Genomic DNA, 14,837 nt, shown 5'->3' on the forward strand with positions numbered 1-14,837 from the left:
AGCAACGGGAGTTTGTGGGTGTAAGCCAGCGCTCTCTTGGACCAGCGGCATTGGAACAGACCCCAGAATTTCCAGGATGAGGCACACTAAACTTTAGATCATGTTCACTTGAGTTTTGTAAACTCCAACCCTCAACTGGGCCCCCAGATAATCAACTCCAGGCTTTGAGCTGATATGAGCAATTCTGTGCGTGATGAGCTACAAAGCCGGGGCGCTGCAGTGGCACCCTGGGCTGAGTTCAGCCCCGGATACCTCAAATTCAAGACCTTATTTCCCAGAGTCTGTTAGGATAGAGTTAGCAAAAGCCTATGCTTCCCAGACTTTCTTGCAACTAGGGGTGACCACGTGACAAAATCCTGGCCAAAAGGCTGTTTGTGGAAATGGCATGTGCCACTACTGTGGGGGTTGAAAACGACAAGAAGGAAATGACAAGTTTGGAAATTCCTATCAAGCATTTGAGGTATTTTTGCTGTTTTTTTTTTAAAATCAGGTTTTCAGATTGAAGCCCCAATTGATGGAAGGGTCCAGTTGCAGGAATAAGGTGGCATTCTCAGGATCAGCGTGGCTGGACGCCGGCATTTCCGAGACCCCCGAAGCGTCTGATCAGTGAGCCCCCCCACCTTGCAACAGGTGAGGCGAAGGCTGCGGCTCAGAATTTCACTTCACGACCGATAAGCACAACATTTTGATTAAATCACTGACAACTCTGCTGCAGGGCAGAGAAATTTGGAAACATCAGGAAATCAAACTGTGAAGTCTTTGAAAGAACGCGATTTATGTGAAAATGTGATGAAGCTAATGTGTTTGGCTCTGGCGTTCGGTGGCACGTCTGATTCTGGAACCAAATCTGATGGCTTCTTGGCTCCCAGCGCACCTCTGCTTTGCCTGAACACCGTTAGCTGGTGCCCTCTGCGTGTTCCCGGCCTGATCGGAATCGAAAGCTTTTATTTGCGTTGCGTTTGCAGAGCTGCGCCTCCCAGGCTGCGTGTCTGTGGCCAGGGCCCTCTCTGCAGGTGTGAGCGTTCTGGGCGATCGGGTGCCCCCCTGTTCTTCCACTGAGACACGGGGGAGCCAGGCGTTATTAGATTTATGGGGAGTTTGTTGCAGTTTTACATAACTCTCTTGCAGCACTGCGGTTTCCGAACAGGCCTCCACGGTTCCCCCCTTTAAGCCTGAGAGCCTGACTCACGTCCCGTTCCCTGCCAGCGGTGTCCAGAACTTGGCCCCCCACCCCAGGGAGGCAGCCTTCGGGGCAGGCCTTTTTGGGCAGGGCCACCCTGAGGATCTGGGGCGCCGTGGGGTGGTAGAGGCCACGAGGAGAGAGAAAGGAAGCAGACGAGAGTGGGAGAGGCGGAGGGAAAACGGTGATGGGCTGGCATCAAGGACGTGGGTGCATCCCCTTGGTGAAACTCTGGCTACTGCAGTCTCGGGGACTTGGGCTGTGTCCATCTGGGGCTGGGGCTGCTCCCCGGAGCTGTGGAGGGGGCCTCTCAGCCAGGGAGGGGGCCCTGATCTTGAAGACAGTCTGACACGAACTCCCTCAAGCAACCCAACAAGAAAGAGATGACGGACCCAGAGAGGCCAGAGAGAAGATTCTTACACCTAACTGAAGGCAGCTCTGGCCGTAGGCTCCCCTCTCAGTTGGAGAAGCCCGAGGGGTCGGGTGCATTACAGAGGTGCCTGGACTCTGGCCACCCTTTCAAGGCAAATGTCCTCCTTAAGGACCCTTATTTTGGCAGTGTTGACCCATCCTCAGCAGGCAAGGCCCCTGGCCTCTTCCCCGTATCGCATCCTCCTAAGGGGGTAAAGATGGGCAACTTTGCGAGGGTGAATATTCAGCCCCTGCAGTGCTTCTATCTCCTGGGACAGGGGCCACCTTGACCCCAGGCTCCGGTGGTTTCAGCCTCTTGGACATGAGGTACACAGTGGCCGAGTTGCTGAGGTGGCCTTGCTGAGCTGGCTGGAAGTCTCTGGTCTTGGTGAGAAGAATGCTGGATTCTTCCTCTCACTTTATCAATGGGGAACTGGGATGCATAGAGGGTGGCACCAGGGCCAAGGACACACAGTGATGTAGTTGGGGGCCAGGGGTCCAACCCAGGAAGGGCCCCCGTGTCCAGTGCAAGAGTGTGTGAGCAGAACTGGGGGAGTCCCAGTGTCCAGTGTGAGCCCTGTGCTTTTAGAGTCTACCTGGGTCCTGACAGTGCAGGATGGGCAGGTGGGTCTGAAAGAGACAACCCCTGGCCCCTGGTTCTTCGGCCCTCTGCGGGGAGTGGATTGACGCTGGGCCCAGGCACTTTCCATCCCTTCATTCAACAACAGAGGCCTCCTGGGGGGCCTGCACCGGCCCCCAGGAATGGCAGGGGATGGGAAGGACTCATGGGGAGTTTGGGGTAACGCTCCCTAATTTTCTGGATGCCATACAGAAGTCTGGTTCTCTTCCCAGGGGGCCTTGAGAACGGGTGTGTACTGGGGCACGGGGAAACCCTGGTGGGTGGGCAGGGGGGGCAGGTGGGGGATCTTTAATCTGAGAGCTGAAGGGTGAGGCGGGGGACAGCAGAGGAACACAGAAGAGTGCTGCGCCGAGGGGGAGAGAGGGTGAGCTCCGGGGGAGGGAGCAAAAATCCAGCTGACCTCAGGCACAGAGTCCCAGGAGGACACTGGTCAGAGCCAAGGCCGCGGAGCAGCGGGGGCCAACGATGGTGGAGGGGGGCACTGCATGGCACACTCAGGAGCCTGGAGTGATTTTAAGCAGGGGCATGAGGCTCAGAGCTGCAGTTTGGGGGGTGGGGTGGGGGCGTTGCATGGGATAGCCGTGGGCCTGGTGGGGTCTTGGTGCCTGGCTGCAGCACCTAGGCCTGGCTGAAGGACCCTTTGCCCCTCCTGACCCACGTCCCAGCCTTGAGGCTAGAGGGAACATTCTGGAATCTGTGCACTGAAGGGAGTCCACCTGGCCTCGGCTTGGATACTCCCCAGCACAGGGTGCACACTGCCTCCAGGAAAGGTGATTTCAGCTTCTGCCCTGGCACATGGTGCTCACAACTTCTTCCCTCCAGCCCAGCTGCGGGGGACGCTGCTCCTGAGGGCCCACTGACCCACACTCCGGGGTCCGGTACGATGCCAGGTCTTGGCCCCAGGCTTGCTGATATTCCACAGCCCCCAGGCCGCGGCTCCAACCCTGGCTGCCCCTGCTCTTCGTGGGTCTGTCCGCCCCGAGCCCAGCTGCCCCGCGGGCAGGAGAGGCCTCCACGGTCCGTGGAGACGAGGCGCCGCCACTGCCTTTCTGGATCGCTCGGCGTTTTGCATTCAGTGATTTGCACCTGACAGATGCTTCAGAAAGCATCACTTTGCTGACAAAATGAAATCCAGCTCAATTACCATCATCCGTTTGCCACCCGGTCTGGAGCTGCCGAGGCGGGCTCTGTGTCCGGGAGGTGGGGGCCGAGCCCAGGCGGCGGCGTGTTGGGGGCACGGCCCACCCCTCCGCCCAGCCCTCCCCCTCCCCAGCCCCCCTAACCCCCACTGCCGTCCCCCCGCCGCGGGTGGCCCAGCAACCAGCAGTCCACCTGCTCCTTGCTGGGTGGGTGTCTTTGTGCGGCTGCTCTGCCCCCCGTGCCTCCCCGCTCTCGTCTGCAGTGCTGGATGGGCATTTGGGGCTCTGCCTATGTAGGGCACTGGTGGGGATCGAGTGAAGGTGGGAATACGAGGGAGCCTCGGGGAGCCCAGCTGGGCCAAGGGCTCACGGGGTCACTTCTGTCCAAGCGGAACGAGCCCCCACCCCGTCCTGGCCCCACCTGCGGGAAGCTGGCCTGGGCCCCCGTGCGGCAGTGCCTGGCCGGCCGCGGTACTCACACATGGGCTTCAGCTGCCCGATGAGCTCCTCCTTTGTCCATTTCGCCCACTCCTTCTTGTCGGTGTTGATGGAGCAGAGGATGGGGCCGCAGGGCTTGCCGCAGTCCTCGATGGCCGGCACGTTCAGGTAGTGCACCAGGACGATGTCGGGGTTCTGGGGAGGGAGAGCACAGAGGCTGGCAGCATGGGGGTGGTTGGGGCCTGGGCCAGGCTGGGGACGCACCCCCTCCCCCGGCAGGTCTCCGCCACGGCGTGGCTTTCGGCGCCAGGTCGTTCTTTGTGGCCGGTTGTACCAGTGGCACTTGCGCGCCCCCCACCCCAAGTCGTGACAGCCGGAAGGGTCTCCAGACATTGCCCGATGGCGGGGGGCCGCTGACCTACACAGGGTTTACGTGTGCAGGACTCAGGACCCCAGATGTGTGGTGCAGCAGTATTTCCAGCCCCAGCGCCCACAGTGGCCCCACCAGCCCCGGCCCTGCTTCCGGCCAGATCTGTGCCACCTCCTCACTGCGCAGGGAGGTGAGTGCCAGCACCGGCTTCTGCTTGAGGCCCAGCTGCCCAGCTTCTGAGGGCTGTACCCCCACCTGCGCTCCATCCCTGGTCTTCTCCCCTCGCAGACACCACGCCAGCGCTTTGTTCCCTTGCTCATCCAGGAGGTAGCTGTTGTTCAGAACCCCGTGGGAACTGCTCCTTGGGGGACCCCTTTGGGGCTTAGGAATGGAAGGAAATTCTCAGTCTGAAGACCTGGAAGGCACAGGTTTGTCCCCAGATGGTTCTATTTAAATGGGACTCCCTCTTCCCATCAATTCAATTCATCTTGATCTCTGGCCCTGTCTGCCCACCACCAGCTCTGACAGCTCCACCCCCAGGGGCCTTGGCGACGGCAGCCACGAGCCCGCAGCCTTCCTGTGGTTATCCAGGAAGCAGTCCATTCACTCAGCCCCATCTGGCCTGGCGGGTTTATTAAAAAGAAATCATGTCACTTTATAGAGGCACCTGGATAAGCCCAGGAAAACCTGGCTTGGCACTCGTACCCTATCCAAAGGTATTTCTCGATTCCCTTTTTCCATTTTCTTAAGGAAACACACAACGATGTATCAAGATGCTACAGGGAACTACGAAAACAGCTGTTTGGAAGGCCCCAGGCTGCCGGAGGGGCATTTTCGGGTGGGTCTCCCCTGTTTTTCCCCATCGACCGAACCATGAGTCCCCTGATGGGCAGGGGGACCCCAGGTGTGGAGGCTGCTGTGTCCACAGCTGCCTTTTGGATATAGCCAGAGCCCGAGTAATAAATGAAGATAGGAATCCATCAATCCATTGATAGATAAACCTTCAAGACTGTATTCCATGACCAGTGCAAGAAGGGCGACTGCCATAATTCTAAAAGATCTTCCATAAGGGTTGAAACACGGAATTTTTTTTTTTCTTGCCAACGCTCAGTTAACCAGGAAATTAAATCAGCATAAACAGCAGCCTTCTCGTTAATGCTGCTTTTCTGGATTTCGGTAATCACACTCCTTAATAATCACGATAATCCCTGACATTGGTGCGGCACCTTATTCTTTTCAAAGCACTTTCCAGCCATTCTCTTATTTGGGAACTGCCCTGAAGGTTGACGGGCAGGGAAGGGCAGGGCTCTCTCTGTCTGGACCACAGCGAAGTGTGACTTGCTCAGAGCTCTGTGCCTGGCTGGGGACCCAGCCTGGGCTGGAAGCCAGGGCTCTGGCTCCAAATTCAAGTCTGGCCAAGCCCTCCAGTTGCCCCTTTCTGCTGGTCTATGTGTGTTCCCACTTCTCGTTTCATTTCCCTCCTGTAGTATGCCCTCGAGGTAGCTGCGTTGGGCAGATTTGCCCTGCTTCCTTCCCCGGGCTGGGGGAGAGGAGAATTGGGGGGGATGCTGCATGCCCCCATCTGTGCTTTTCCTGCCCCCGGACATCATCCCAGGTGGGGAACACCTGCTAGAGCCTGTGCCAGCTGCTGAGAAGAGCAGATAAGGATCAAAGGGCTATAGGGAAAAGCAGGCCACCCAGGGCTTCCTGTGACTGAAGCCCCTGGGGCAGGAGCCATCGCAGGTGCTGGGGAGATGAAAGGGCTGAGCTTCCAGGCCCACAGGCCCGCTGAGAGCAGCTGGGGCCGGGGGGAGGGCAGTAGGCGGCGGGAGGGGGGACAGGGCCTGGGTTGGGAGGAACAGGCCCTCACTCCCTTTGGACAGAAACCCCACATGCTGGGGCTCCTGCAGGAGGGCTCCGGGAACTCTCCTGTCTCAGGAAACCCACCCTTTGCTGGACGGTGCACCTCCGCTTTTGCATGGCCAGCTCCACCCCTTCTTGGAGGCCCAGCAAGCCACACCTCCACCTCCAGGCAGCACTCCCTGATAGCTGCCTCAGCGCCTCTATTACAGCTGATGGCAGTGGAGGTTGTACCTTAGCCTCAACCATGGGGAAAGTGCCCTGAGCGGGGGCCACCTCATGTTTGAGACGGCACCATCAGCACCCATTTTGGGTTTGCAGAATTGAATTAGTCCAATTTAGGGTCTGCTGTCCTTATCCTGCGCAGACTGTTTTCCTGAGCTCTGGATTCTGTTGTTTGGGTCTAAACAGGGCAGCCTTCCTGAATATAGCGTCCCGTTCCTGGCCGATTCCTAACCATTCCTGAGTCTACGGCCAACTTGGGAATCTGAGGAAGGCTGTGGACACCCCACACCCACCCCCAGGGCACGCCAACGCCCCAGCAGAGCCTCGCAGGTCCAGTGGTCCCCGGGGCATAGCAGCAGCTGCTGATGCAGGGATCGGCTCTGCTGCAGCTCCCCTCGGACCGGGAAACACGCACCCATGGGCCCCACCTGGAGCCTCAAGGCTGGGCCCTGTGCCTCTGGGGTTGGAAACCAAGAGCAGAAAGGTCCAGCGCCTCGAGGGCCCAGGGATCAGCAAATGCAGATGTGGGCAGCCACTTGGTTTATGTCTTTAACATGGATTCCAGCCCATGGCCTGGAGTTCCTGCAGCTGAAACTTCGGGTTGAACTTTAAATAACGACTTCCTGCCTTGTGGCTGATTCTACGACACAGAGTGATGGAGGTATTTTTGGAAATTTGGGGCACACATAGCTTCTTGGCAGCATCATGATTTTATTCATTAGTTGTACATTTGATTGGATGTTTTTTGGCAGAAAAATAGATTAGGCTTCGAGTTGTAATGCATCAGTTCCGTGGGGTGCTCGAAACAATGTCAGCATCCCTGCCCTGTGTTGCTTTGCTGATGGGGCGCTGGGCAGTGGGTGCTGGGCTCAGGCTCAGCAGGCACCTGCAGAAATGCTCGTGGTCCTGCCCCAGCTGAGGGACAGGGTTGAGGGCCAGACCCCACCCGGGCTCCAGTTCGCGCCTGGACAGTTGTGGCAGGACACACATTGTAGGGTGTTTGCCACCCAGGCCAGGCTCTGTGGGCTGGCAGGGTGGGGGCTGACAGGGGGTGGCACGAGAGCTTATCAAGCGGCTCTCCTGGTCTGTGATATTTCCATGGAGATGCTAGAGGTTGTCCCCCCTAAAGAGGGCAGCACCTTGGAAGGTGAGACTCTGAGCATCCTAGTCTGGTGAGAAAGGCCTGGGGGAGGGGCATGATGGGTGGTCTGTGGCTGGGGTGCTTAGGGGGAAGAAAGCCAAAGACAAGTAAAAGTCTTAAGAGAAGTTCCAGAACCTTCTGGAAAGAGCCATGGACTAGAAGATGCCATCCGCTGCAACTCATCTATAAATGGAAATCCGTGTCTTTTCCTCTCTCACCAGGTGCTGGGACAGGCCCTTTGAAGGTGTGACGCCCCACAGGGACAACTGTCAGTTGCCACTAAGAAACCTCCACAAGCCCCAGTCGTTTTCCTGAGCTAATTCCCAGGGTACAGCCTCTAGCAGGCAGCTCACCACTTAAAAGTCAGCTTTATCTGCTGCAGAAAAAGTGGCTGACACTCCTTCTCCCAGCTTCGTGGTTCAGCCTCTGGCCCTCTCCCCTTTCTCTCCCTCCCCAGTGACCAGCTCCGTGACCTTCCGGATGGCCGTTTTCCCGTGACTCCTGGATTTCTCCCTCCGGCCCCAACCTCTCTGCTCTGCTCTAGGCTCCCCTGACCCTGTTCTTGGACACACCCACAGCTTCACGTGGCCAACACGTGTCCTCACCCCCCTGAGCCCCAACGGTGAATGGGCACCACTCTTCTCCCAGCTCTTGGGTCTGAAACCCAGGAACTGCCCTTTTCGTCTTGTCCCTCATCTTCCACGTTCAACCCATTCCCAAGTTCTGTCCATCCTTCCTCGGAGGGGAGCTGCCTCCACCCGGTTCTCCCACCCACCAGCCCCGACAGAGCCCAAGCCGCCCGGTCTCTCTGGGGCGTAGGAGCAGAAACACCCTCCCACTGCACCCCTCGCCTCCCTTTCCCTCCCCACCAGTCCTTCCTCCGAACGACGGCATGTGATCTGATCATCAGCTCAACTCTGGTAGCTCCCTGGCTCTGCAGACAAAATCCAAGCTCCTGGCCACACTTTCGGGCACTGAACCATCTGTTTTTCTCTCCGGCCAGTCTTGCCTCACGTTCCCCCTTGCTCATCCCGTTCTCGCCGCTGCCATTTTTCACACCTGCTTCTCCCTTTCCCCCTGCTGCCGCCTTGGGCTGGCGGGCCACAGGTCGGCAGGGGTGGCAATGTCGCCCCCACATGGAAACCTCATTCAGCAACAACATCAAACACAGCCCCTGCCCCCCAGCTCCTACCTCTGGCCCTTTGCAGCCTCTGGGTTTCCTTGGTCACACCCCTCACAGTTGAACATTTTCCCATCGTCAGCACTTGCGTCCGGCCCACACACTGGGTGGCTGGGCCCCAAGGCCCAGAGCCACTGGGCCTCCCCGCCACCTGCTGAATGTGGATCAGTGGGTCCTCTGCTTCCCAAGGGGGGGGTGGCCTTGGCTGGGGCTGGAGGAGTGGGCGGGGGCAGCTGTCCATCCCTGGTGACTCCCGTCTCTAGACCCAGTCCTGGAGAACCCCCCGTGTGACCTTCAGGGGAATCGATGGAAACCGAGAGGAGGGAGGGGGTGAGGGCCCCTCCCACGGGTGTCCACCTGCAGGTTCCGGTGCCCAGAGCAGGGGAGGGACAGCCAGCGGAGCCACGACCTCCTCGCCCCCACCCTCCACTCAGCTGTGCCTCACTTGCTATTTTTTTTATCTGAAATTGTGAGGTCTGAATTTGCAGGTCTCCCTCGTTCCAAATGGCAGGATGCGGTCAGGCTCGGGGCTCTTCGGCTGATGGCAGCTGAAGGGCAGCTCCGAGGGGCCCCAAGCCTGGGTGAGTCCCTTGAGGACCTATTCCAAGTGGCGCCTTCCACCCAACTCATGAGAGCACCCTGGAGCCAAGGGAAGAAGCCGAGGACCTTTCCCACCCAGAGGTTTGTTCTGAGGTGGGGTGAGGTTGAGACTGTCCACAGGGGGCTGGATGACATGGAGCTGAGCAAGATGGCAGCTCCCAAGAACCCCCCGAGAGATGGTTTGGTGATGGCACAGATCCTCAAGGAGAGGGGAATCACTGGGCACTAACCAAGGGCTATAAATCGAATATTGGAACTTGCTTTCTGATATGGGACCACAATTCTGGATGATGCAGTCAAGCCATGGTATGAAACCTAACGCTGATGAAGGAGATGTGAGGTTGGCAATCCAGTGTCATGCTGACCAATGTTTCACCTCTCCTTCCCCAAGACATGTTTTTACTGGATGCTGCAAAGCACAAAAGTCAAACCCCTTTGCCACCGATTAGGCCACATGTAGGACCTAGGTTGTACCGGACAACTACTGCAACCAGCTCCTAACTATGGGCCGAAGTCCTTGATGGAAAGGGGATCTGACCAAGCAAGACCATGGCCATGGTTAAGTGTTGGTGCTGAGAGCAGCAGACCCACTGCTCCTACCACGCTGGCCCCACAAACAGCATCTGTCCCAAAGGGAGTTGCAACAGAGTCAGTGACAGGTCAATGCTCTAAAGTGCAGATTCCACCTTCTCAGCCCGCACCTGCAACAACTGCAGTTCAATATGTTCTAATCAGTCCTTCAGGGATTGGGCCCCAAATATTCCCATTACTGCCAGCATTGTTAAGCCCAGGAATGTTGGCAATGAATCAACCCATTGAAGAGAAAACGTGAAGATGATGACGATACTATGTAAGGAATGTAGTCTAACCTACATGCATTTCCAAAGTATAGTTGGTTTTTGAGCCTAGTACACTGAGCTAGAATGTTCTAGATATTCTCAAGTTGTATCTTAGAAAAGTTAAATGGAGCTGCAATATTTTTCACTTTAATTAAAGCTGTTAGATTTCATTAGGAAGAGTAGAAATGTTTTCTCATTAGGTTTTAAGTACAAAAAGTTAAGTAATTGTTTCTTAAGAGTTTCATTAATGCCAAGTCCTACTATGGCAAATTCTATTTTTGGAAGCAGTTTTCTGCCATGTATCACTGACAGCAGCACTTATGGACAGTTCAATTTCTACAGTAGAGCCTGTGACTAATCGTTAACAGCCTAATTTCTAATCTACATTTAAATGCTACTTTGTAAGATAAACAGTCACCTTTATTGTCACTAAGTTCTGTGACCAAATCTCTCAATTTAGGAAAGATTTCAGAGAGATTTGGATTTAGAGGAATTCTAAGTTCATTTTGAATGTATTTGGTTTGTGGTCTTTCATTAACTTCCCACCTCCTCTCAACCCCCCCTTACAGATCTCATTCCTTTTCTGGACCCCACGCCCCATAGGCTTAAATTAAAAAAAGCCAAAACCGGAATTTTTAAGGTATCATTCCTGATAGTACAGTTGAGTACCATTTTCATGTTTTTAACGCACTCTCTACAGGCCTGCTGCTGTTTCACTTCAAACTGAAGGTTATATCTGCTGTTTTCCTCCGAATACAAGAGCAGTTTGGGTTTTCCCTTGCCTTTTGTGCCCGTTGACATTTACTCTGCTTTTGACAAGTAGGCAGGTACATTCAATTTCAATCTTTTAATCCAAATTGATAACTCCACCCATTCCAGAGTCTAAACTTAGCACAGAAGGTGCGATAGCTTATTGAGATCTGCCTTGATAAATATATTTACATCGGACAATGGCAAATCCCCTACACAGCAAGGGTTTTCTTCCTCTCCAGCACACGCGCGGTGCTTCAGTCACTACTGCTTGGACACAGCTTGGTATAAGTCAGATCCTTTTTCCAGCTCGTGGCTGAGGCGTCCCATCTAAGATGGGATCAAAGCTCAAAGTAGACTCTGATGGTTCTCCTTCTTCCAGAGGGGGCCGAGAAGGAGAACAAATCTGTGCGACGTGCCCTGCATTTCGGTGTGCCCTGCACTGGTCTCCCGGTACGGGTGTGTTGCTCACCCCCTTTCCCCCTTCTCCATTTATACACATCTAAAAATTTTACTGGGAAAGATTGCAAAACCTTCACAAATATAACCAGACCTCTTCTGTGTTTCTTGAGTTTGAGTTTGACTTAGGAATACTTTGGCAGCATTTTCTTCCATAAATTGTTCATACCATAATTTGGAATTTATAGCCACGGATCCTCAAAGCTTAGAACATCAAGTTTCCTCTTAGGAGGGTGCTTAAGAAGTCTGAAGGAAATCACTCCATAACAGGGTAGAAATGTCCACCACGGCTTGAGTGTTTTTGGATATTAGGGAAAGGGGGCAAAAAACTTATTAAGAACAGATCTAATCAACATCATAGGAGAGAAATGTTGATCATGTAGCATAGGAGGTCATAACTGGACTGTTTTCAGGGAGGCAGCATGCCAGGGGGCTGGGCTCCACCATTTACCAACTGTGTCACCTTATTTCACCTCTGAGCCTTCTTCTCTCTGATAATAGGAGAATAACACCTCCTCTGCCTACCTCCCAGAGGTGCTGGGAGGGTTTAATTGGTATATGTAGAAGTTCTTTCAAAATAGTGAAATGCTATACAACTATAAGGATTTATCATTAATGCATTTGTTGAAGGCTTTTAATAAAAACCTAAGCATTATCCAAAAAAAAAAATGTTTTTCAGGGAAGGTTTGGCCAGTGTTAACCAGTACCCAACCCCCACCGCCACCCCCATGCAGCAGGACTTCTCAGAGCCTTGAGGATGGCCATGTTGGGGAGAATCTCGGTGGGGTTGCAGCAGGCAGACTTTTCCCAAAGTGCTGGCCCACGAAACCTCTGGAAGACAGTGTAGGACCCACCAACAGGCTCGGAAGCCAAAGGAAGTGACTTTCAGCAGCTACTGGAGGAGAGGCACCGCGTGGCTTCCCTGGGTCTGGGAACTGCTCCCCCTTCCCGTGAGTCCCGTCTCGGCCTAGCCTGCATCCCTGCACCCCATCGCCCCTCTCCCAGCATTTGAAACTGCCTTCCCTTGAGCTGCTGAGTTTCTGAAGGACTCCTTGCCGGTGCTGATGTGCTGTCTGTCCTCAGAGCATTGTCCCTCCCTGAGACGTCCCCTTTCCCCACAGCTGGGGCCAAGGTTATTTCACACTGCAGTGGGGGTTCCGTTTGGAAAGAGGGGATGCTTGGGGCTGGGGTCTGCCTCTCCTTACAGCGAAGACCTCAGTCCTCCTTGGCCCGAGTGCTCAGGCCGGGGAAGGACTTACAGGGAGAAGGGAGCTGGCTGGTTCCTTGTGCAGGCTCTGGGTCTGGGTGTGGGGTGGCGGGAGGGACTGAGACACTGGCATTGGTCCTGGGGGTGGGGAGTGGTAAGTGTGACTACCGGGGCCTGGTTCCATCTTCTTAATGACAGGTGACTGGGGATTTGAGGTGAAAAAAACCCCACTTTGAACAACAAAGCATCCTGGCACCAGCTGCTGGGAGGCTGAGGCGGGCAGCAGGGGGGCCAGGCTGGGGATGCTACTGCAGTCTCGTGATGGCATTCAGAGAAGCAGTGTTTTCCTGCTGGAAACACTACAGATTGGCAGAAGCTTGTGGCTGGGGAGAACGCCACCGCAGCCCCCGGGGCAGGGCTGGGAAGGTGTTCTCTCCTATCCACCCATGCCAGGCCTGGGGCCCACAGCCTTAGAGCCCCCACTGGGACAACTGGAGTCAGCCTGTCCCTGGCAGAACCAGGGTCTGGAGGGTTGAACCTCAGGCCAGGCCAGGGGGCAGGAGGGAAAGGTGGAGTGGAAGGGGAAAGGAAGAAGGAAGAAAGGCAGGGAGAAGGAGACCATAAGCAGAGAGAAGGCAGGGAGACTAAAGTTAAGCAGGCTCCTTTTCTGCAGAATTTCTCAGAGCCTTAACAGTCCCCATTTGTTGGAGAATCTCGATGGACTCTCGTACCATAGGTGCGGGGGGCACAGGGGCTGGAGGAGGCTGCTGTGCTGTCCCTCACCCTCAGAGAGCTCGGTTCCCCCGCCTGAGTGGGTTCCCCAGGGTCCCTGTGGCTTCTGGTTTCAGAGGGGTGAGGGTTAGGGTGCAGGCTTCCGGACATAGGTGGCCCACCTTGGGCTTGCACTCAGTCCCCCAAGCTTCCTGCCTGCTCTTTAGAATAGGCTGCGGAGGCTGGTGCGACTGGCCGAAACCTGTTACAAGGGAGGCAAGGCAGGTCGAGGGCAACCGGCACTCACGTTCAAGGCCACCGACGTTGCCTACTAGCCATATGATATGGAGAGGGAGGCGGGAGGTGCTCCTGTTGCAGTGGGAAGCTGAGACCAGCGCCTCCTGCCTGCCGAGCACCTCCCCCCCACCCCCACCCCCCCGCCCCAAGCCCTTGGACCAGTGGAGGGTGTAGAAGTCTGCTCTTTGCAGAAGACACTCCAGGAGGACTCGAGCTCTCCAGAGTGAGGACCCTGGGGACCCCACGCCCTCCTCTTGGTAACTACCAGAGCCAGGCGGCTTGGAGACCAGGTGGGGACCACGGCCTTCCTGGAAGAGGAGGCGGCCCTTTCTGTGGAGTCAACAGGACAGCAGGACAGGAAGTGGTTAAAAATGCAAAAAGCTGTTGGTTTTGATAAAGAAAAATGCAGCTGCAACATCTGTTTGACTCTTGTTTGCAGCTTCATCAACGCTAAGTGGTCAATAAATCAGACTGGCATGGCGTTCCGTTTCTTCCGTGGCTCAGTCATTAATCTCATGCCAGTTCTCATGAAAAATGAAGGAGAGAGACCGTGTGATAGTGAAAATGTATACATTACCCAGAAAGTCATAATAGCATGTAATAGTGCTGCAGACCTCCCAGCTTGCTGCCTCCAGCCCAGCGTGGGTGGCGAGCCGAATAAGCAGCACTATTCATGCCACCGGCTCTTCTATGACTGTGGTCATCACATTAGCGCCATTTATGCAGATTCCAGAAGCCCCAGAGCCTGCTCTCAAGGCCTGAGCTTTCTCGGTACCTGGGCGCTTGGTAAGCAAGGAGGGCAGACACACGTGAAGCAGGGTGCAACGCTGGCAGAAAGAAGGGCAGGAGTTACCAGGGGGTGAACGAATGACAGCTCAGGACCATGGGGGTCTCTACCCTGCAAGGGGGACAAAAATCCTCTCTCCCAGGCCCTGGCAGCCCCAGGCAGCCCATCCATGCCTCTCGGCTCTGGATAAAGCTGTGAGGTGGGTGCCGAGGGTCCCCACTGAAAGGGTGGCTGGTCGCAGCTCAGGTTCTGCCATTCCTGGACCCCCCCCCCACAGTGGGCAGGGTGGGGGCGGTCTGGGGCCCAGGCCCTGGGAGAGAAGGCAATGCAAGAAACCTGCTCCCCAGGGAGGGCCAGGGTGGGCAGTGCCCGCTGCTCTCCCTCCAGCTCTCTTTTCCCTGTCCACTCTGCCGAGAAGCCCAGCTGGGCTTGCCGCCTTCTCCCGCTGCCTCTGGGCTCTGGATGTGTGTGCCAGGTGCTGCTGGGGGTGGGAATGGGCCTGACACCATGCCAGATCCTGGTACTACCTAGTATTACCCCGCTGCTGCTGAGAAAGGGAAGTGCGTGCGGGGGTTGAGTCTGGCCGGCTCCGAGTGCAGCGAT

The 14,837-nt window shown here is 55.8% G+C and overlaps 1 protein-coding gene and 1 pseudogene across 14 annotated transcripts in view; one reads left to right on the forward strand and one right to left on the reverse strand.

The window, feature by feature from the left end:
- The window catches only part of CAMTA1 (calmodulin binding transcription activator 1), a 964,086-nt gene that overhangs the window by 106,453 nt on the left and 842,796 nt on the right, over positions 1–14,837 (reverse strand). For all 14 annotated transcript variants that reach the window (XM_077151442.1, XM_077151451.1, XM_077151440.1 and 11 more), the window contains one exon: positions 3,850–4,003. In XM_077151442.1, the coding sequence (XP_077007557.1) occupies positions 3,850–4,003 (154 nt within the window). The remainder of the gene's footprint in view (positions 1–3,849; positions 4,004–14,837) is intronic.
- Positions 9,318–10,038, forward strand: LOC143664723 (transcription initiation factor TFIID subunit 9B pseudogene; annotated as a pseudogene).

This window comes from Tamandua tetradactyla, chromosome 2 (assembly GCF_023851605.1).
Source record: "Tamandua tetradactyla isolate mTamTet1 chromosome 2, mTamTet1.pri, whole genome shotgun sequence".
NCBI classification, from domain to species: Eukaryota; Metazoa; Chordata; class Mammalia; order Pilosa; family Myrmecophagidae; genus Tamandua; species Tamandua tetradactyla.